Source organism: Danio rerio, chromosome 6 (genome assembly GCF_052040795.2).
Source record: "Danio rerio strain M-AB ecotype USA chromosome 6, GRCz13ab, whole genome shotgun sequence".
Taxonomy (NCBI): Eukaryota; Metazoa; Chordata; class Actinopteri; order Cypriniformes; family Danionidae; genus Danio; species Danio rerio.
The window spans coordinates 33,855,440-33,878,899 of NC_141026.1; the positions used below are offsets into that span (position 1 = coordinate 33,855,440).

Below are 23,460 nucleotides of genomic sequence, written 5' to 3' on the forward strand. Positions count from 1 at the left end.
TGTAGAAGAAGCCTACTTAGGCAATGTGCTGCTTTTGTTGTGCTTTGAAATACAACATTGAAATGTTTAAAAAAAAAAAAAAGCCTATTGTTTATGGCACTGATATTATGCAGTTTCAAAATACAATATATTAACATTAAAATGTAGAAATATACAACTTGGGTGTCTTAAGAAGCAAAAATACAGCATATGGGCTCTTTTATTAAAGTCTTTTTAAGGTCTATTCTATAGTCTTTGCTTGTATGCAGTTGTTTCAGCACTCATATTTCAAGTCATATCTCTCCGGCCCCTCATTTGGGATGCTTTTCATTAACTGGCCCCCATGACAAACTAAATGAACAGCCCTGTTTTACGCCAACAGTTATGGGCCAAAATGTCCTTAGGAGTGAAGTCTAGGATGTTGATTAACAGCTTGTGTATTTCAAACTTATTTTAACCCCATGCAAAGATTAAAAAAATAGCTACGAGTATACCAAGTCCTTACAAAGCGCACAAAAAGGCCTTGTCCTGCAGTCAAGTGGCCAAACGTTCAACCACGTGTGACATTTGGAACCAAATCGAAGCTGAAGAGAAAGGTCAAAAACCTCTTATGATCCTCGCTTTGATCAATGTTTTCATGAGCCTCTATAAGGCAGATCTGAAATCCGCTCTAACCCTCCGCAGTCAGACCAAAACAGCTGGTTTACTGCTTTGAGATTACGATGTCTCCCTAAACATATCCAAAAACCAAGAAATCAAATAAGTACTTAAAGCCATCTCCTTTCCTGGCGAATAATAATAAAAACATCTCTGTTTAAACAAATTCTTGAAAACCTCGATCTGAAGCGAGTATATCTGCGTAGCTCCTGGCGAAAACTCGCTGTGTTGGTGGATGGGTAATGAGTCAGAGCGCGCAGGAAAAAGCTGCATATGCGCTCAAAAGCCAAATCGATATTGCTTTAAACCGACCCCTTAAGCTGGATGACTGAGCAAGCCAGTGGGAGGCCACCTTTCACCCAGCCAAATAAAAATACAGGAAAGAAACTTTTTGTACTTGGTCTTTACCACCTCTAACTGTTCTGGCATCTCTCAATCTGCCCACTTTGCTGTCTTTCTTCCTCCGGTTCTCTCGTTGCACCTCTCCTTGTGGAATAGCCCTGCCCTTTCTCCTCTTGCTGGTTACACAATGATCTCCAGAAAGCCTGCTGTCCCTGAGGGGCGGCAGATTTAGCATGCACTATAGACTCACTGTAACCCAAGCCCGGAGCCGCCAATGAAATACAGACCCAACACTAGCATCCACTGTAGGCATTGCTTTATTTCAATAAGAAAACTCACTAGATTTTTTTTTTTTTGAGGTGAGACATTTGATGGTGGCGCTTTTGAATATTTCTTTAACCTTCGTTTTCAAAAGGATCTTTTTTTTCCTTTTTATTTTAAGGGAAGAGTGTACCGACACATATTCACGCTTACCGTGGTCACTTTCAGTCCCTGACCGGCCCCAGTATCTCCGCCGTCGTTCTGGACTGTGTGTGTGCCTCTCAATAACTGCAGCAATGAATCGAGTGTTGCTGACTGCAGAGAGAAGGAGAGAAAAAGGCAAGCGGTCATATAACAATAAAACACTTGGGTCTGAAGCTGACCAGCGCAGTGCAGGAGAACAGGAAATTTAAAAGGCAATAACACACTCGCAGATATTTCTCATATAAAAGGTCATACTGGGGATGAACTCTGTAAACACTGAGGAAAAATGCTAAAATATGACTTATTCAGACATGCAAAGCTACTATGGCAAGCAGTTTTGACATACTGTATAACCTATAACCCGTACGAGAATCTATCTTCATTTTACTAGTGGTTATTTTTTAGAAATCAATGGAAATTTTTTTATTTATTACTAGTACCAACAGAATAGTTACTACAGTTGTTACTATTAAAATAAGTACTAGTATGTAATACATAAGCACTAGTATCTAATGAATAAGTACTAGGAACTAATACATGAGTGCAAGTATCTATTTAATAGGTACTGGTATCTAGTGAATGAGTACTGGTATCTAATTAAAAAAAAACTAGTGTTTAATGAGTAAGCACTAGTATATTTTTAAAAAAGCACTAGTATCTAAAGAATAGGCACTAGTATCTAATGAATAAGTACTAGTTCTTCATGAAAAAGATACTAGTATCTAAAAAAAAGCACCAGTAAAATGAAAATAGACACCAGTATGAGTTATAAATTAAGGGCTCTATTTTGACTATCCTTGCGCAAAGTCCAAAGCGCAGGGCGCAAAAGCATTAAGGGCTTGTCAGAATCCACTTTTGCTATTTCAAGGATGGAAAAATCCACTTTGAGCCGCAGCGCATGGTTTAACAGGGTTGAGCTTTTCTCTTAATTAGTTCTAGGTATGTTTTGAGAAGAAACTAAGAGTCTCATCTCCCATTCCCTTTAAGAGTTAGTTGCGTCGCGCCATAGCACATTTGCTATTTACATGGCGGACTTTGTAAGTGGAAAAACTGAATGCTTCACTAGTGAGAAAATAGTTAAACAGAGCTTCTACAGCGCAAAAAGGAGAGAATGAGCCTCCTCATTCTTTACTTTCACTCTCGTAGATAGGGAAAGGTGTTGTACGCACAGACATCTATTAGCATATACATAATTAATTTCGTTTGTTAAGCACAAAGATTTGTTTCAAAACTATTTCTAAATTCAGTTCTAATTTCCAGCAAACAAATAAATGAACAGTAATAGTGAAGTGTGTTCAAAAAACTGAGTTATATCCTAATACACATACTTTGCCCCATATGGTCTAAAATCTGACAGGTGGACAAATCTAAGCTTGTTTTTAATAAAACAGACATACATATGCAAATAATAAATAATATTGCTAATAATAATAATATTATACAAATGCAAATTGTTATGAATAAACTGAAAAAGCCCCCTGAGATGAGGAAGGCATGAAAGTATGGTTTTTATATTTATGTCGGCTAGAAAATAATATTTTTTGTAATATTTTAATCCTTTAATTTTTTTATATGTAAATATATTTGCGTATTGCTGTACATCCTGTGTGTATTAAGCAGTGTATAAGCGAGGCGCACAACTAACGTTCTCTGCGCTGGACTATAGAGCTGCTTTGATCTGGTCTATAAACCAGTTAATTATAGTTCCTCAAAATAGCAACACGCCACCTTTTTTAGACCAGAACGCCTATGGGTGCACATATGAGCGCAAATGCATTTGCTATTTAAACAGTGTGGTGCAACACGCCAAAACAACTCCTGCGCCGAGCTAAAAACTAGCAAACACAATTGCGTTGTGCCTTGCGCCGGGTGTATGATAGGGCCCTAAATGTCAAAACAGCTTGCCATAAAGAAACACTCTGCATCTGAATCAAGTTCATTTCGAATAGTTATTTCTAAATATTATTTCTAAATATCACTTATGACTAGGGAAAGACGGAGTCTGCGGACGTTTTTTTGCTATTTCTGCAGAGAAATTTGGTAAAAATCTGCAGATTTCTGCTGAATTGTTTTGGCACCATCATATCTAAAACCTTAATATATGAAGTAAAAAGTAATATCTTTTTAACTGTTATTTATTGTTTAAAATGCAAATCAAATTAGATTCACTTTATTTGGTAAACAAAGCACGTCTCTCATTCAATATATCTAGTAAAAGACAGAAAATATTACTATACAAACGGCATTGTACATAAATCAGATGAACGTTTTCATATAATGTCAATAATATTACAGTAATTAATTTAAAAACTGAATAAATATAGATTTACACAAATTTACTCAAGCAAATAAACAGAATAAATGATGGGCTGAAAATCTGTGTGCACAGATTCCGTGTGGGCCTACTTATGACTAAACGTGATTTACCTCTGCATTTACGTTATGTGGTTTAAAACCTTTGTCTATTGAACAAAGAAGATATTTTGAAATATGCTGGTTGATGGCAGAAAAATTACTATGCAAGTCATTAGGGCTGCATCCAAAATCACCTGCTTCTTGAGTATATACAATGGTCCCTCGCCATAGCATGGTTCACCTTTCGCGATCTCAAAGTTTTGTGGATTTTTTTCAAGCAACTTGACATGATTTTTTTTTTCCCACAGCGAATTGTGTTCTGCATCCTGATTAGCTGTAGACCATTGTCAATCAATCTCCTCTGTGCCGTGTCTCCTATACAGTACAGAATGCATTCAGCTTGCCAAATTTACATAAATCATTGATTGCTAGCAGTGTGAGTCTGAAGTGCTGTACTGTATCATGTTTGCAAGTTTTCTCTCCAAACACCAAAATGTCAACAAAACTTTCTGCACCATCAAAGGCACCTGCGGTAGCACGCAAAAGGCAGAGGAAGATGCTAACCATCACACCAAAAGTTGGACTTCTGGACAAGCTAATGGAAGTTAGAAGTTACGCGAGTGTTGAAACAAGAGAGAAAAGTGTGGAAATGTTTATGCCTATCTGAAAAAATAGTGTAGTGAGGGGTTTTACAACCTTAAAACATCCATAATAACTGTAAAAAATAAAGTGTGCTACCTTGTGGATTTCACCTATTGTGGGCTATTTTTATAACATAACTCTCACGATTAACAAGGAACACTGTACTACATTTCAACTTGAATTTACTACCTGATTGTTAGAAAAGTATGTTTTATATAGTATGAATGGAATTCAGAGGCACTACATCGGCTATTGGTTATTCACATGATCTATTCAGGTCAGTTGTGTCACTCCAGTTCATGAATTCTCTCGCACAGCATCATGGGATAGTGTAGCATCCATTGGATGCACAGTTCAGAATCTCGCTGGTAGTAGTAGGCCATCCAGTTACTTGTTTTATAAGTAGCATTTTTTTCTAAATAACTACTTTTATGTTTAGAAGAAAGAATCTCAAATAAATTTGGATTAAAGTGAAGGATGAGTAAATGATGAAAGAGTTTTCATTTCTGGGTGAACTATCCCTTTAACAACGAACACTACAGTAGTCTATTCATAAATGAAAGAATATGACATGCTACAAACAGTTTTTTCACGTGTTGAGGTTTATAAGTAACCTGTTTTGTTATCAAATTTTGCATCTTAATTAAAACTTACTTTGCAAGTACACAGTCGGAAGTACATCCAGCCAAACAGTTTGCAAACAATTTTATGCTTTGTTTAAAGCTGGTCAGTTCCTGTTTACAGGTTGCATTTGAGCCTAAGCGTTTGTAGTATTTTGGGTTAAGTTCCCAAAACTCAGTCTAGACTGTTTCTGCAACAATGATGATTATTCTGACAATTAAAACAACAAAAACAAACTGAATGCACCAACAGTTGTGCATTTACAATGGCAGTCTATCTGGCATAAAGTTTGCCAATAACTTCCTTTGTTAGTACTTCGCATGCTTTCTATAAAACAAGTTTTTTTTTCCATTGATAATCAATATTATATCCTACTCCTGCTCAATTCCATGGACATTTCTAGTGCTATAAATGCTATTAAATATAATTCTAATTATAAAATGTGCATCTGAACAAGAATGCAGAAACGCATTATAATATTGTCACTAAAGATGAGCCCAATTATGACATCAGGCTAACCCGCATGCCCGTTTGAGGCAATTATCAAACAAGAATGACACGGCACCATTGTGAGCATGAATGCTTGCTTTTCAGTCTAGAAGAATAAAACAGCACACCGTACACAAAGAATCGAAGGATTATCATCCATTTGGTGCCTGATGCACTCTGTGAAAAACAGCATTGACGGTAGAATATATAATGCTGCAGATGTGATGTTCATAAAGCCCTTGGCGAAATCGCTAATGCTAAAACGGCCATTATAGGTTTTCAATGTTAATTCATATGAAGCTGTGCCAGACTGGCAGCTGGGTGTATCTTACTTATTCCTCTGTCTTCGTGGCTGTCTTCATCTCTGTCATCTCGCTCGTTGTCCAGGTTGGACATCCGCACAGACATTTCTGATAAAAGAAAGAGAGAAAGACAGACAGGCAGAAGACAAGATTAGAAAGACAGAGCAATCCTCAACACATTTGATGTAATATACCTTTGTCTTCTCTTTTGGTTCGCAGCCATAAAATAAAAGACGAACAGGCGTCAAATCTAAATTGATGAACTTCATTTTTGCCCACGAATGCCCATCAAACATTGCAAAACTGCAAAGAGCCGATTCAAGGGAATATAAGACATTCCAGTCCATTCGATCTAAAATGGAGATTGAAACCAAGGCAGACCCTCTCAGACAGTTTATGTAACTGCAAAACAGACTGAATCAAGCAGATTTATATTGCATCATATCAAGTAAAACTTCTTGCACATACTGAAGCGGAGTTTGCAAGAGGGAGCGACAGCGAGGGAAGTGGGAATTCAGCTCTATAAATTACTTTTATATCCGTCTGAGGTCCTTTCAGCGGTCAGAGGTGTTTTAGTATCTCATTAGCACAGAGAGCAGTGCACTTTAAAAGTGCACTCAATAATTTTTCCCTCATTAAAGGGAGTTTCACTTGCTCTGTCTCCAAAACGACTTTTCATGCTGACTTTACCCTTCTCTTTATCAGTTTGCACCTTGTATCAAAATTTGTGTTCTGAAGCAATATATACAAAGCAGTTCACATCATGCAAGCAGAACACACATTTGAATTGATATCGAGTATCGTATCGCATGTTTTATTTATTGCTATGTCAGCTTCTTGGTCAAGACCATTTAGAATAATATAAATATAATAAATACATAAATATATAAACAGACAAACAAAAGTTACACTCACCGGCCACTTTATTAGGCACAATTGCTTGTTCATTTTGAATGTGGCATGGTTGATTTTTTTATTTTGATGGTCTGGTCTGAGTATTTCAGAAACTGCTAATCTACTGGGATTTTCACGCACAACCATCTTTAGGGTTTAAAGAGAATGGTCAGAAAAAGGTTTCTAAAAAAAAAAAAAATTCTAGTGAGTGGCAGTTCTGTGGGCGCAAATGCCTTGTTGATGCCAGAGGTCAGAGGAGAATGGCCAGACTAATAGAAAGGCAGCAATAACTCAAATACCCACTCGTTACAGTAGAGGTATACAGAAGAGCATCCCTGAATGCACAACACGTCCAACTTCAGGCGGATAGGCTACAACAGCAGAAGACCACACCGGGTGCCACTCCTGTCAGCTAAGAACAGGAAACTGAGGCTAAAATTCGCACAGGCTCACCAAAAATGGACAGCAGAAGATTGGAAAAATGTTGCCTGGTGTGATGAGTCTGGATTTCTGCTGCAACATTCAGATGGTAGGGTCAGAATTTGGCGTCAACAACAACCAAAAAAAAGCGTGGATCTATCCTGCCTTGTATCAATGGTTCAGGCTGGTGGTGATGGTGGTGGTGGTGTATTGCATCGTGTCAATACCACACCCTACCATAGTATTGTTGCTGACCATTGTCCATCTCTTTATGACCAGTGTACCTATCTTGTAATGGCTACTTCCAGCAGAATAACGTGCCATGTCATAAAGCAAAAATCATCTCAGACTGGTTTCTTGAACATGACAATTAGTTCACTGTAATCAAAAGGCATCAACAGTCACCAGATCTCAATCCAATAGTGCACCTTAGGAATGCGGTGGAATGGGAGAATCACATCATAGAAATGCAGCCAACAAATCTGCAGCACCTGTGTAATGCTATGATGTCAATATGAACCAAAATCTCTGAGGAATATTTCCAGGACCTTGAATCTATGCCACGAAGGATTAAGGTCCATCCCGATACTAGTAAGGTTTACCTTATAAAGTGGCCCGTGAGTGTATATTACATTAGACTTTTTACATTAAAATAAGTTGATACAATTCTAAAACTTCATCTGGCAAAATTTTATGAAACAATTTCTTAAAGGGATAGCTCACCCAAAATGAAAATTCTGGCATTGTTTACACACCTTTCACTTGTTCAAAATGTATTTGAGTTTCTTTCTTGTTGAACACAAAAGAAAATATTTAATAAAATGTTAGTAGCTGCTACTCATTAAGATCCATAGTATTTTTGTTTAGTACTATGGAATACAATGGGCAACCAGCATTTTTTTTAAATATCTGTGTTCAACAGAAAAAAGAAACTCAAAGGATATAACCACAATAGGGAGAATAAATAATGAGGTTAGTTTCATTTTTGGTTGAACTGTCCCATTAAATGAGTTCAATTGGTGTCAAGTAAGAGCCTGTTTACACATGGTAATTATCTGCCTTATGGCCATTTAGATCACAAGTAGATGAAGGCGAATTTACATGTATTCCTGATGTTTTAAAGACCACGTGAAATCCAAATTTAGAATGTTTATTTTGCTTGCTCACAGTGTTATTCTTAAGGTAAATAATTAATCTGTGCAAGTTAATCCACTGAATTAAAGTTTCGTTAATCTTTAATCAAAGTATGCCCATTTGCTTCCACATTTGAAGTGGCATTCCTTCTGTTAATATCATCCTAAGAGCTTCCATAGCAACACAACTCTAGTTCAATATCATTTCAATATCACTAACTCTAACAGTTAATTTGCTATGAGAGAATGATTCAAAATTGAACTATTGGGAATATTGGGAATATTGGGAATGACAACCTTGTCCCTTTTTTGATATCTCTAGCAAAGTTACTAGACACACCTCTTTCTGCTGATTGGCTGCAAGTGTTTTGGAACTTGATCCAACATTGTGGTCAAAAATATTGTTAGAGCAACTTTAATCTGTCCCTCCTGTCCACTTTCCCGAAGTCTTTTAGGTGAAGTGTCTATTGATAGATGTATACATGGGCTTTCTCTGATCCTTTGATCTAAGGGCCGGCACACACTAAGCTGACACCAACCAACTAGTACTGATGAAAACCAACTGTGTTGTCACTACGCGTTGGCTCATGTCTGGTTTCATCTAGACTGAAAAGCTGCATGTGAACGCACCAAACGAACAAAATCGGACTGATTTAGGTGCGTGCTTTCAGTTCCTGCGCAATAGGGTGCGTCTTCCTGCAACACGGTATCTGTTTTCTCACTCAGAATGGCAAAACCAGAATTTATGCTAGAAACATGCTAGCAGGTGACGCAGAAGGTAGTGCTGTCGCCTCACAGCAAGAAGGTTGCTGGTTCAAGCCTCGGCTGGGTCAGTTGGCGTTTCTGTGTGGAGCTTGCATGTTCTCCCTGCGTTACCGTAGGTTTTCTCCGGGTGCTCCGGTTACCCCCACAGTCCACGCTGTGGCGACCCCAGATTAAGAAAAGGGACTAAGCCAAAAATGAATGAATACTAGCAGCATGCTAATTCATACTAAAACCATGGTAATGTTAGCAACTGCCTAGCAACCACTCAGAACACCTTAGCAACCGCCTAGCAACACCTTAGCAACTGTATAGCAACACCTTAGAAACCACCTATAACACCCTAGCAACGACCTAGCAATCATCTAGAGCACCCTAGAAACCACCTAGTAATGCCTTAGTAACCACTCAGAATACCCTAGCAATGCCTTAGCAACCAGTCGGAAAACCATAGCAAATGCCTAGCAACAATTTTGCAACGACCTAACAACCACTCAGAACACTCTAGCAACCGCCTAGCAACACCTTAGCGACCACCTAGAACATCCTAGTAGTACCTTAGCAACCACTAACAACAACCTAGCAACACCTTAACAACCAATTAGTGGTCGACCTAGCAACCACTCAGAATACCCTAGCAACCACCTAGCAACACTTTAACAACTACCTGGAACACCCTAGCAATGCCTTAGCAACCACCAAGCACCCACTCAGAACACCTTAAAAACAGCCTAGCAACGCCTTAAACAGTCAAAACACCCTAGCAACCACTCAGAACACCCTAGCAATCGCCTAGCAACATCTTAGCAAGCACTCAGACCTCCCTAGCAACTACCTAGCAAGAACCATGCCAATCCATACTAAACCTGCTAACCTATATGCAGTTATCTATCTATACCGACTGCTTCAAATTTCTTAAAAACTACTTCAATCATTTAATTTTTAAAGCTACTTCGAACTTTAAAGCCACTATAAAGTTGTCTACAAACTTTACTTTTCTAGTTGTCACTTACCATGGAAGGATTCGCTCCTGCAAATATGTGTAATAATCTAACAATCCATATAGTTTACAAATATTTGAGAATTGTGGTGAAACACTACTTCCAGTACTGGGGAACACCCATACACACACATACACTACAGTCATTTTAGTTTATTCAATTCACTTATAGCGCATGTCTTTGGACTTGAGGGGGAAGCCAGAGCACCCAGAGAAACCCATGCCAACACAGGTAGAACATGCAAACTCCACACAGAAATGCCAACTGAGCCAGGGACTTGAATCAGTGAGTTCTTGCTGTGAGGTGACAGTGCTAACCACTGAGCCACCGTGTCGCTCTCAGTGCTTATCTACTAAATTCAAATAAGGATAAAAGACATGAATGCCATTTCTTATAAGTCCTAAATATATAAATAATCAGGTTTTCCCCATAAGACTCAAGTGTCCAGACTTACCCTGTGCGGCCAGCGGTGACATGTGCTGATGACTGCGACGGTGGATCTGGTGCCTATAGGCATAAACGGCCAACACCAAAACCATGATGCATCCCATAATCCCTCCAGCCACAGGGCCCACAGGAGCACTCTTGATCATGTTCAGCGAAGCCAACTCCTCATCTGAAGACATAATGACATTAAGAAAAGTAGAATGCATATTAATATCATTCTTTAAGGCAAAACAGTGCAGTTAAATAGTGTAAAAATTCTAATAGTTATCACCATACTTCCTCAGTTTATTGATTACTTTATGAATCGCAAACTTTTTTATATATTTATATTATAAAAAGTTATATTTATTGAGTGAAATATGTCCTAATTTGGATTAATTTTCCAGACAAATACCGGAACTTTGCATGAAGTCAGGTTCCAATTCTGTAGAATAAAATGATGAGTATAAGCAGCCAAATTATATATAAACATATATAGTTAAAATCAGAATTATCAGCCCCCCTGAATTATTAGCACCGTTTATTTTTTTTTTGCCAATTTCTGTTTAACGGAGAGCAGATTTTTTCAACACATTTCTAAACATAATAGTTTTAATAACTCATTTCTAATAACTGATTTATTTAATCTTTGCCATGATGACAATAAATAATATTTGACTAGATATTTTTCAAGACACTTCAAGACAACTGTATGTAAAAACCTTCTTCTTACAGAAGAATAAACCGTAACCCTTTAAAATATTGGTCCATTAGTTATTGTTTGTTATTCCATGGTCTGTTGAAATTCCTGATTCTGATTGGCTGGAGGGTGTGCATTATTTTCGTTAAAACGCACAGGTAGTTCCAGTCAGTTTTAATTACAGTTCGAAATAAATGCACTTCTCCCAAACGTTTTTAAAGATAACCATAGCAACTCACATGTGTTGCCCAGAAACCGATGAGGACTGTTGGTGGACGGGAAATTAGCAAAATTAGAAAAATACTCATCAATTATGCCACAAAATCAAGCTTTAAAATTTTTTTAAACAAGTCTATATTTATTTTAAAGTACGTTAAATTTCACTGCGCGTCGTGTGGTCCTTTGCCTCCATGTAATGCATTATAATCCTTTAAAGCACACCAAGCTGTTTGAATTGAATTTACTAACTAATTGAACTTACTATGTAATTACTAACATGAACAAACAACAGTTAGTAATAGATTTATTGCTGTATTTATTCAACTTTGGTTGGTTATTTCCGTTAAATAACATCAGATCATGTTAACTCACTGTACATTACCTAATGTTAACAAGCACAACTTTGAATTTCAATCATGCATTATGCCGAGCTCAGACAGCATGATTTTTCGCCGGCAGGTTTTGAGAAATCTCAGACAAATGCCAGTAATCACAGGCAAATAGGTGCTCGTTTACCTGAGTAACAATCACACAGTGTGAACTTATCAAAGATGCGATCTGAGAGATGCCCGTGAGATATATGGCATGCTAAATATCTGGAGCTGTCGGCGATTCAAATCATGCTGTGTGAAATTGATTGAAAATAACATCAGCGATCACCTAAAGCCAATGACAGAGCAACATCCACTAGTGTGGGTACCTGCAGGCCAGCAGGAGGTTGGGCGAGAAGTTAACCCCCTGTGGTCGAAGACCATGTATACGCATTTTGATTTGTAGTGTCGTCAAACTGCTAATATGAACTTAAATTACACTTTCAGTTTTGATTGTACAGATAAGATCAATACATCACTTGAATATATTATGTGTCTACTTTTTGTTGTGTACACTCACAACAACGACAAACGTGTGTGCTTTCGCAAAATAAGGAAAACAAACAGTGTAGGCATTCTGTCTTTTCTCTCTCCGTGAACTGCTTTTAGAAGCACGGCAGTAAAATGTGATGAAACTCTGCTAAAAAATCATGCAGTCTTAACTCGACATTAGTTAATGTTGAACTATGATTAATAAATGCTTTAAAAGAATATTCATACGGTTGATGAATACATTAGCCAATGTAAGACTATTCTAAAGTGTTACTGGATAAACTGTAATGTCAGTGGGTGGAGATTTGTGGCTTAATGCAGGAGAAAAACTTATTTTGAGAAATTGCCCTTTAAAACATGTACTGTAATTGAAATCGTCAGACACAAATTGATAGGTGCAATAAAAGAAACATTTTTCCATTAGATTGAAAAAAAAACAATATTAAAAGATGTAAATCTCAAAAGTACACAGGTTAAAAAAAACTAGTTTGCCTGCAGTGTCTTGCTTTAAGCAACAAAACTAAAAATAGAAATAGAAAAAATAAAAACTATTAATTGGCCAACTACTGTGACTCAACCTTATTATTTAGCTGCATTTAAAACGTATCTCTTAATAAAGTGCGCCGTGTGTCACGACCGAAGCAGTAGCTCACCTAAAATGCCCATTCCATCCACATAAGGACTCTTGGCGCCCACTATGCCTCCGAAACACTCCTTCTGCAGGGCACAGTAAGGCTTATCCAGGTGAGTCTTTCCATCGCTGTCCACCATACACCACTCACAGTCCAGAACACCAAAACAGTCACTGAAACCCAGAACAGACACAAAGCAGTGTTACATACAAAGCACTTAATGTACTTATATAGGTTTATGGTGGATACAATTGTAATGTTTTGAATCAAGACTGTCAAGGTTTAAGGCTGCATTTAGATGCAGAAACTGATCCTTAACTTTTGTTTATTAATATAAAGTTTAAACGCATTCATTTGCAAATTATTTAATTTAATGTGGTCTTGCTCAATTAAAGTATTATTTTCCTTATGTATTAATTTTACCCACTGACTACAAAAACAGGATATCAGGATTTTTTTTTATTTTTACAAATAATTTGAATACATTTTTATTTTAAAATGAGATTTTCTTTACTTTTAAATAAAGTTGTGTATTTAAACTAGTTATTATCGTTATCATTATTAATATTATTATTATATCTACAGATAGTTTAAATATTTTAATTAATTACTTTTATTATTATTTCAACTAAAGGAAATTTTGAAAACAACAATAATACAAATATTTGATATGATATAATATTTAAACATATCTACGGATAGTGCTTATTTTAAATATTCATAATTTCGGAGATACCGTGCGTCAACATCCATCAGCCTGTTATACTGAGCAGAGCAAAGACTGTTGATGTGTGTCCATTCTCAAGATGGCGACAGAGACCTCATAATAAATCCTTAGAGAAGAAAAACTCAGCATCATTTCTAACTACAGCTGATTAAATTTATTATGTTTTTTCCACAATTTTTCATAATTTTGTTTAACCAAACAATCTATTTAAACATCATATTAACCAATACATTAAATGAGACACATAAATATTCTACAATTAGAAATTAACTTAAGCCATAAAAAATTGTACAATTAAAAAAAAAGTGTATGCATTTTTACCATCTAATGTTTAGCATTTAATTAACTAAATATAGCCCACTTCAATGTTGTCATGTCAATGGCCCATAAACATGCTTGTTCCTGCTTGAAATCAAACTATTTCATACTGTAACTGTAACAAGAGGCAATTCAATCATAACATGATATTAAAACAGCTATCATAGTATTATTTATCAATATGTGGTTCTTTTTAGATTCTCAGAAGCTATAGAATTTAAAAATTCCAGTAAAACAGGACCACTGTTTTTGTTTACCTCCCTCAAAATGTTCCATTCAACATGTGATTCAACAGACAACTCGAGCTCTATTTGTGCTTTTTAAGGTATTTACTGTATATACATCTCACTGTTGATAAACCTAGCCCGCCTGTAGTTGTGACCAGCAAAGGCTGTGAATAAATGATAATAAGTGTTTAGGGAAAGGAGAATGATCATTACTCTCAAGGCTCCTGCTAAGGGCAGTTTGTACCTGCTGGTAAAGCGCTGGCTGCATCTGGTGTTGATGCACTGAGGCAGAGTATCCTGTAGACTGGGCTCAATTACAGTCAAAGACAAAGGCTCCTGGTGCACGTCACAGCTCGGATTTCTGCACACACAGTAGTAAGGCAAGCAGAGTCAGTTACACTCTAAATGCAACAAGTAGCTCACTAAAGTCAATGCTATTAGTATGACAGAAATGTTGCAATGTACATCAATGACATTTAACAGACAGCAAATAATACATTATTATTATTATTATTATTATTGGAACACGATCAATACCCAGACATCTTATAACAGGACTGTATGCATATGGCAGTATCGAATGTTCTTGTTGTCATGCTGAAATTTTTAATCATGATATTGACTAAAAAAAGCTTTAAAAGAGTTGCTTTAATGTTTCAAACTAAAGTAAATCATGATCTCATTAGTAAATATTCATTAATGCATTAAAGGGACAACTCACACAGACCTAAACATTCTTATTTTCTATTTAATTCTTATATCTTAAAGAAGATTTATTTTTTGAAGAAACCAGCAAAATTCTAACCATTGACTTATATACTCACCGGCCACTTTATTATTTATTAGGTACATCTTACTAGTATTGGGTTGGGCCCCTTTTTGTTTTCAGAACAGCCTTAATCCTTCGTGGCATTGATTCAACAAGGTATAGGAAATATTCCTCAGAGATTTTTCTCCGTATTGACATGATAGCATCACGCAGTCGCTGCAGATTTGTCGGCTACACTCCCATGATGCAAATCTCCTGTTCCACCACATCCCAAAGGTGCTCTATTGGATTGAGATCTGGAGACTGTGGAGGCCATTTGAGTACTGTGAACTCATTGTCATGTTCAAGTAACCAGTCTGAGATGATTTACGCTTTATGACATGGTGCGTTATCCTGCTGGAAGTAGCCATCAGAAGATGGATACACTGTGCTCATAAAGGGATGGACATGGTCAGCAACATTATTTAGGTAGGCTGTGGCGTTGACACGATGCTCAATTGGTACTATTAGGCCCAAAGGGTGGAAAGAAAATAAGCCCCACACCATTACACCACCACAAGGTAGTTAATGAATGTTGCAGTAGCAATCGAGACTAATCAGACCAGACAATGATTTTCCAATCTTCTATTGTCCAATGTTGCTAAGCCTGTGCGAACTGTAGCCTCAGTTTCCTGTTCTTAGCTGACAGGATTGGCAACCAGTGTGATCTTCTGTTGCTGTAGCCCATCTGCCTCAAGGTTGGATGTGTTGTGTATTCAGAGATGCTCTTCTGCATACCTCAATTGTAACGTGTGGTTTTTTGAGTTACTGCTGCCTTTCTATCAGCTTAAACCAGTCTGGCCATTCTCCTCTGACATCTAGTATCAACAAGGCATTTACGCCCACAGAACTGCTGCTCACTGGATATTTTCTCTTTTTTGGACCATTCTCTGTAAACCCTACAGATGATCATGTGTGAAAATTCCAGTAGATCAGCAGTTTATGATATACTCAGACCAGCCCGTCTGGCACCAACAACCATGCCATGTTCAAAGTCACTTAAATCACCTTTCTTCCCCATTCTGATGCTCTGTTTGTACTGCAGCAGATTGTCTTGACCATTTCTACAAGCCTAAATGCATTGAGTTGCTGCCATGTGATAGGCTGATTAGAAATTTGCGTTAACGAGCAGTTGTACCTAATAAAGTGGCCGGTGAGTGTATTTTGTTTTTGCCTTTCCCCACTATGGAAGTCAATGGTTACAGGTTTGCAGATTTTTTTTTTCTTAATATCTTCTTTTTTGTTCAACAGAATAAAGAAACTTATAAAGGTTTGGAACTTGATGGTGAGTAAAAAGTTTTGGGGGTGAAATGTGCCTTTGCCTAACATTAATAGTGAGAAATAGCTACATTTGCTAGTTTAAAAAATACAACTAAAATGTATTAGTTATTAGCTTTATTAAAAATAAACCATAATCTCTTTTTCAAGCTAATAAACATGAACTAGGAATGTTTATAGCCTAAGATTAATAAATGCATAACAAGAAATTGCCATTGTCAGTTTAGCTTAAGCAATGCTAATAAAAGGAACCTCGTTGTATAGCTTTAACAAACAACAAGCCAATAAAGAACGGGTTTGAAATAATATATCAAGCATGTCGTATTTAAGACTAATGTGAAAATGTTTCTGCCTGAAAATTAATGGCATATTAAGAACACCACTGCAAACACAACAGTCTAAATATTCTTAAAGTGATAGTTCACCCAAAAATGTCCATTTCCATGGACACTCAAACCATTTCCGCACACTCAAGGGTTTTGAAATGTTAATGAATTTCTTTCTTCTGTCGAACACAAAACTAGATATTCTGCAAAATGTTGGAAACCAAAAACCACTGACATCCATAGTAAGATAAAAAAAATACTAAAGCTAAAAGTTAATGCCTTCTGCTTTCCAACATTCTTACAATCTAACTTTGTGTTCAACAGAACAAAGAAATTAAAAAATCAATTGGACAGTGAGTAAACGATGACAATTTGAATTTTGTGTGAACTATCCCTTTAAAAGTCCCTCTAATAGTTTAAATATTAAATAAATTCCCATTGTTTTTTAACAGCAACACAATGCATGCTCATTATCGCAATATATTGTATTATTGAATATTGGAAAATGCATACAAGACAGCTCTGTAGTAAAGCATGCGTTTATTAATATTCAAGTGTACAGTTCCTCACTAAAAATGAGCAGATGGTGGAGTGACAGAAAGGTAAATGCCTTGCGATCTCTCAGCTGGGAATAATGCGACAAACCTGAAAGTGTCTAAATGTCTGCTGAGGAATAATTCGGAGCTGTACGGCTAATTGAGGACACAGGTGGCTGGATAGCTATTCATTGTGACAAACAAGAACTTGATGAAGTGACAGGCAGAAGTGTGTGCGCGTGTGACTAAGTGTGATTCATTCCAGTGAATGCTGATGAGAATCTGGACATGTGCTCCGGTGATTAATATTTATATCATGTATCGCTGCAGCCGTTCTCTAAGCACTTAAAGGGCAACCTTTGCATCCTGACATTGTGTGCAATATGTTTTAAAATAGGCTTAATGGTTACTTTGACACGTTCTTGTATGAATTATGTAGAACAGAGGTTTACCTGTTCTCAGCGTTGGTGAGGTTGCCAGTACACTCGTTCACCTCTAGAGGGCATTCACAGGGGCACTCACATTCATTCTGCTCCATTCTGAGGATTTAATTGAGAAAATTAAATTAATATCAATTAAAGTTTATTGTACTTTTAGCACAATAAACATTGCTCTGAAGCAGCTTTACAAAAGATTCACTTCATTACATTAGAATCAAAATAAAAAAGTTAAGGTGTGAGTATGGTGGACAGTACAGCTGACAAATAATTAACCAAAATTAACCTGAAGCTATACAATATGTTGTGCATTTTCAAAATGGTAATATCTGTTTTTTTTTTTTTATCTTATAGTGTCTTTGTAACATGGAGTGTTTACATGAAAGTGTCTGATGCATATAGAAAGGAAAGTGTGAGTGAAAAGTCTGTTTATTCTTGAATCCATCAACTTGACAATTATATAACGTCACTTATAGACTCACTTAATTTGAAGTTTGGATTTTGTGGCTTTTAGTTCACGTGTTTTTGCTTTAAAGGTGCAGTATGTAAGTTTGTATGACACCCAGTGGTTGAACTAGGTTCTGCACTCCTGGATCAAAATACATTTTTACTCGACTCCTCCTCTGACCAGTCCACGCAAGCGAAGGTTGCCAAATTGTCCCAGACTATCGTACCTAAAGACTAATTTAAGGCTCATTTGAACCATTTTCTATCCAAAAGCACATGAATGCGTTAGAAGAAATATTTTCCAACCAAAACAAAGTTTTTGTCCTATCCAACACCTGAAATTTCTATTTTAGAAACGGCTTCTATTTCTTACAGGTAAACAAGATGATGAACAACAACATGAGGAACACCTCATGTGCTTTATTCCATGTTAAATGCTAATGTGAGTTTTAAGTTCATTCCATTTTTACTGCCAAACTACTAAAAGCAGCAGCAGATAGTTCACCTCAGATCTTAAAAATAAATTAAACAGTTTGAGATGTAACTTTAGAACTGTGACTGAATCATACAGCATGTACATTTAATAATTTTGAAGAGATTTAATATGTATTAATTAGATTGCCAACCTTTCTGTTAGAGTGCAGTGCATTATCGTTATTCTGCGCTAAATTTCTAAATTTCTTTGGGGTTTCGTCTGGTGCAAACAGCTCAATTGCTTATCAGGCCAAATCTTGTCACGGAGGCATATTGTGAGGGCATGGGTTACAATGTAACCTGCTCACCTAATGATTCTGTTTGCAATATTTATAATAGTTGGTAATTAATAACCACCTCATGTGGAACTCTGCATTTCATTTCGGGCTGTTTACCAGAGGTTGCATTTCGGTCACGGATGCATACTTTGAGAGTCTTCCTGACTGAGTAAATGAAATATGCAGTTTGCCATGAAAGCAACCTGGGGTGCTGAAATATGATTGGCTAAACTGGCATTGGGCGGGTCAAAATAACCAAAACAAAGACAGCCATTACGGCACGTAAAGGACATTTTCAAAGCAGAATATCTTAATATCTAGCATTGTTTTTCAGATGATCAAGAATGTTCACTAAGCATGTCTCTTAAATATGCAAAAATATTATGGTATTTTTATGATTTAAAAATTTACATACAGTACCTTTAAAGCCACCACTATGTTTCAAAACGTTGACAAATATTAAATCTATCATTTTAAAAAATGTGTACTTTTTTATTCCTGATCATATGCAAATCTTAGTCCACAGCTGCTTTTTAAATGTTTTTTAATAATAAAAAACACACATATTTTAGACTCATCTTTTTTGTATGAAGGGTATCTAGAATACGTGTAAATTTAACTGGTTCTTTTATTTTTATTGAAATCATCAAGCATTTTCATTGTAAAGCCTTGAATCACAAAATCACAAAAATACAAATAAATTTGAATAAAAATTTTAGTAGTTTTAGCAGTAGTGAGAAAAAAAGTTTAGTAATTTTAATGAAATGATTACCTTTAAATTTACATAACATTTCAATAAAAGTGATCCTAAAAACTTTCATAGCATATTTCATTTCAAATTTTTATTTAAAATGTTTGTGCTTAACGTTTATGAGTATTAAAAGGTGATGGCTAAACTTAAATTTCACCACCACAGAAATAAATGTACATTTTATATAAAAAAGCAAAACAATCATTTTAAATGTAATATTTCAGAATATTTTTGATCAAATAAATGCAGCTAAGTAAACAGAGAAGACTTATGTTACAAACCCAAACATTTTGAACAGTTGTGTAAATCATTAATGCCTCAAAATTTATAAAAACTGAAATGAATTCAAGTTGTGCAAAAGTAAAACATTACCTGTGGCAGTTGAGGCAGAGACGGTCCACAGTACTGCAAGCACAGAAGGCCAGCGCATCACACGTCTCATTCACAATACCAGCAAACGCATTGGTTCCTGGGATACGAGTAAGCCGGTACTTTGAGCAGTGACTGCCATGCACAAGGTTTGTCAGATCACCCTTAAAAATACAGAAAAGTCTTTCACTCTGTAAATGGTTGATTATTTAAATGAGAACTAACTGAATATTCTTTATGCATTAGTACATATGCTATTGTGACATATATTGTTATTTGGTGATTATACTGCTATATACTGTACTGTTTGTACTGTACCAAGGCTGTTAAATTATCTGTATATATTGTCTATATTATTTACATTTACATAAACAACAATTTCACAATGATTATGACACTTTATGATAATTATGAATTTTTTTAAACTTTGTATTGTAAAAAAAAAAGTACAATCTAAATAGCCTAAAATTGTCTAGAGTTAACTGTTACAGTTAATTTTAGACTATTTAGATTGCACTTTTTTTGTCAGATTGGTATTCAGCTATATTTCAACCCTATTGTAAGAGTTTTGCTGTAGACTGGTAATGTTTCTGAAACCTGGCAACCCTGCCTGCCATTATCACAACGTACACTAGGTGTCACCCTAACACCAGTAATACGTGTCTTCTCGGTAGCAGTTCTCGACTATGGGTCCAGCCTTCCTCTTAACATCTGATCCTATGACTTTTTGGAGTGTTTCAAATGAATGCTTAAAACGTATTGATTACGAAGTTGCAGTAGTGTTGAAGTTGCATGTAACTGCCCTTAGTGGGCGTCATTGTGCAGTACGTTCGTCTGAGTCACCTTGTATTGTTTTTAAACGTGCTTTAGAAATGAATCAAATTGAAAATATGTAGCTGATTAATCTCAAGTAATAAACAACAGGACTGTCACTTTATTCAGACTATACAGGTTCCAGATATGAAATACTTGGGGTGAAAATTACACTCACCACGATGCTTGTGTTGAACTTGTAGAAACGCTGCACAGTGCGATCGCTGAAACTGTTACACAGGTTTTTCTTCACAAAATTGGGGTGGTTGAGAATATCATTGGCCACTAGAGGCTCCTAAAGTCAAGCAAAACAATTCAATGAGCTCAATAACCTTGCTTTTCAGATTAATTGCCAGTATTATATGGCTAAACATTAAAACCAATCTAATGTTTACACTTAGTTTCTTATTTAAAAGATAAATGTCTTCTACTCCTAACATTCGCACCTTATGCGTAATATGCTGTTGTTCTGCAGGAGCGTGACCCTTCGGATCAATCAGTGTCGGATGGGCCACCAAATAGCCTCTGTCCTCCATGATAAAACACCTAAACACACATAAAACCAAGACAAAACGGTATCAAGCAACTGGAAGTTGAGCAAAAAATGACATTTAGAGTGAAAAGGTGGAAGGAAACAGTAGATGGCTTCCTGTACGTTCACAGGGTACCATCTGCAGTTGAGAACAGTTCATGTTATTGTGTGGCATTTCACTCAGGCATTCCACTTCACTAATCCTGTTTAATGACCATAGCACTGAAAACTCAAAGAACACACTGAGGTCTCCACGGCACAGACTGATAAAGAGAGAGAGAAAGCGTGAAGAGCCACAAAGAGAGAGGGAGGTGAACAGGGAGAAAGAAAGTTAAGGAGGAGGGAAGAGAGGAATGAGAGGGAAGGGTAAAAGAGAGACAGAAAAGAAGAAAGAGAGGGAAGGCAAAAAAAATGGGGGCATTGGCACCTAACATAACAGGATGTGTCTGGAATGCAGCCCTAATCAGCTTATCTGCCTTTGTGTCTTTCAGTCAGCCCTGAAAATCTTACTGCTTTCTATCCTGGCTTTATATATTGCATCAGTAGGGTTATATGCAGTGCTTGAAAAGGGACAGCATTACTATTGCTTATAATTACGGTTTTAATGTCGGACTATAGGCATGAATGGTAGTAGAAATTGTACAGATAAATCACAAAGGATGTGGGCTTAAGATGTGGGGATAGTCAATAAAAACACAACAGACAGCACAGATCACATTTATTACTGGAATATGCTAACCATCAATTGATATTTGATATAGAAAATATATAGAAATATAAATATATGAAGCAACTACATACAGCTATGGAAAAATATCTGATTTGTTAATGTGTTTGTGTTTAGATCCCAATTCAAGTTATTAACAAACCTTTAACTCAGACAATTAGCTTAACATATTACAAGTTGGTTTTAGGTTTTGGACAGAATTAGGGATGTAGAATCAGATCATACTTTATAACCACTAACAAACAGTTAATATCTTAATAATTGGCAGAAAATAAGCCAGTGGTTAATAGTATGAATTGTGACAAACTAAAGTGTTACCAAAATACTGATCTCTTGTTTTCCCCAAATCTAAAATTAAAAATGATGTCTTTTCAGAAAAGGTGGGACATCCCTTATTTGTACCCAAATGAAAAAAAAAGCTTAAAAAGCTTTTTTTACATTTTTATTAACAATTATAAAAAAATACATAAAAAATATAAATATAATTTTTTTTATATTATCAAATTTTTAGCACAATTTTCTGTCAGATTTTTTATCTGACATCAAATTATCAGACCTCTATAGAAAGTGTTTTTAAAATATTAACCTTTATAAACATATAAATACATTTTTATATTTTATACCCAATTAATCTAGTCAATTCAGAGATCACACTATATATAGTTAAAATTCCAAATTAGGTAGTCGCAATCTACATCAGCGTTGATCTACTTTTGGTAGCACTTAATTTTGATGGTCCATTTCAGTATTAAGTAGACTGTCTGCTTAATATCTGTTGATACTGCTCCTTCATCTGACATTAAACTGACTATAAGAAACTGCAAGAGCATGTCACTGTATAATCTAATGAGATTTAGTTGGCATGTAGATGCAATGTAACTTATTCAACAAATGGACCATCAAAATTAAGTGTGACCAGACTTTGACAATATTTAAAGGCCCCAAAATTTCAAATTCCATAAATTTGGAGTCAATTTAAACATTTTTTATTAACAACAATAAATTTTGTGATTTTTATATTATCATATTTTTTATTATATTGTTTATCTGATATTAAATTATCAGGTGTTTATAGGAAGTATTTGAAAAACATGAACCTTTTATAGAAATATAAATTCACATAAACCCAGTCAATCCAGAGATCCACACACACTATATACTGTATAGTTAAAAATTCAGAATTAGGTTGTCAGAATCTACATCAGTTTTCAACTTTTACACAATATTCAAAGGCCTTGAAATTTTAAATTCCATCACTTTAGAGTTGATTTAAGCATTATTTTTATTGTCTACTTATTGTAAATTATTTAAGTCATCTTGCACTTGACTGAGGCCCCCACTCATTAGGAACGACTGGTCTAAATGTTACATTTAAATATGCAAATATTAAATATTCAAAAACTGCATCCATGATTAGAAGGGGAAATAAATAAATGAACACTGCCAGAACAAACTGGAAAATGTAAGATTTATCTGAGTTTATATATTTTCGTTTGAAACACAGCCATGA

The 23,460-nt window shown here is 35.9% G+C and overlaps 1 protein-coding gene across 2 annotated transcripts in view; it reads right to left on the reverse strand.

Moving 5' to 3' along the window:
• The window catches only part of cachd1 (cache domain containing 1), a 152,444-nt gene that overhangs the window by 6,687 nt on the left and 122,297 nt on the right, over positions 1-23,460 (reverse strand). For both annotated transcript variants that reach the window (XM_087257443.1, XM_087257444.1), the window contains exons 18-26: positions 21,138-21,237; positions 20,870-20,986; positions 19,882-20,042; positions 17,575-17,661; positions 14,419-14,535; positions 12,924-13,075; positions 10,517-10,678; positions 5,883-5,960; positions 1,453-1,554 (exon numbers count right to left, since the gene is read on the reverse strand). In XM_087257443.1, coding sequence (XP_087113569.1) covers positions 1,453-1,554; positions 5,883-5,960; positions 10,517-10,678; positions 12,924-13,075; positions 14,419-14,535; positions 17,575-17,661; positions 19,882-20,042; positions 20,870-20,986; positions 21,138-21,237 — 1,076 coding nt within the window. The remainder of the gene's footprint in view (positions 1-1,452; positions 1,555-5,882; positions 5,961-10,516; positions 10,679-12,923; positions 13,076-14,418; positions 14,536-17,574; positions 17,662-19,881; positions 20,043-20,869; positions 20,987-21,137; positions 21,238-23,460) is intronic.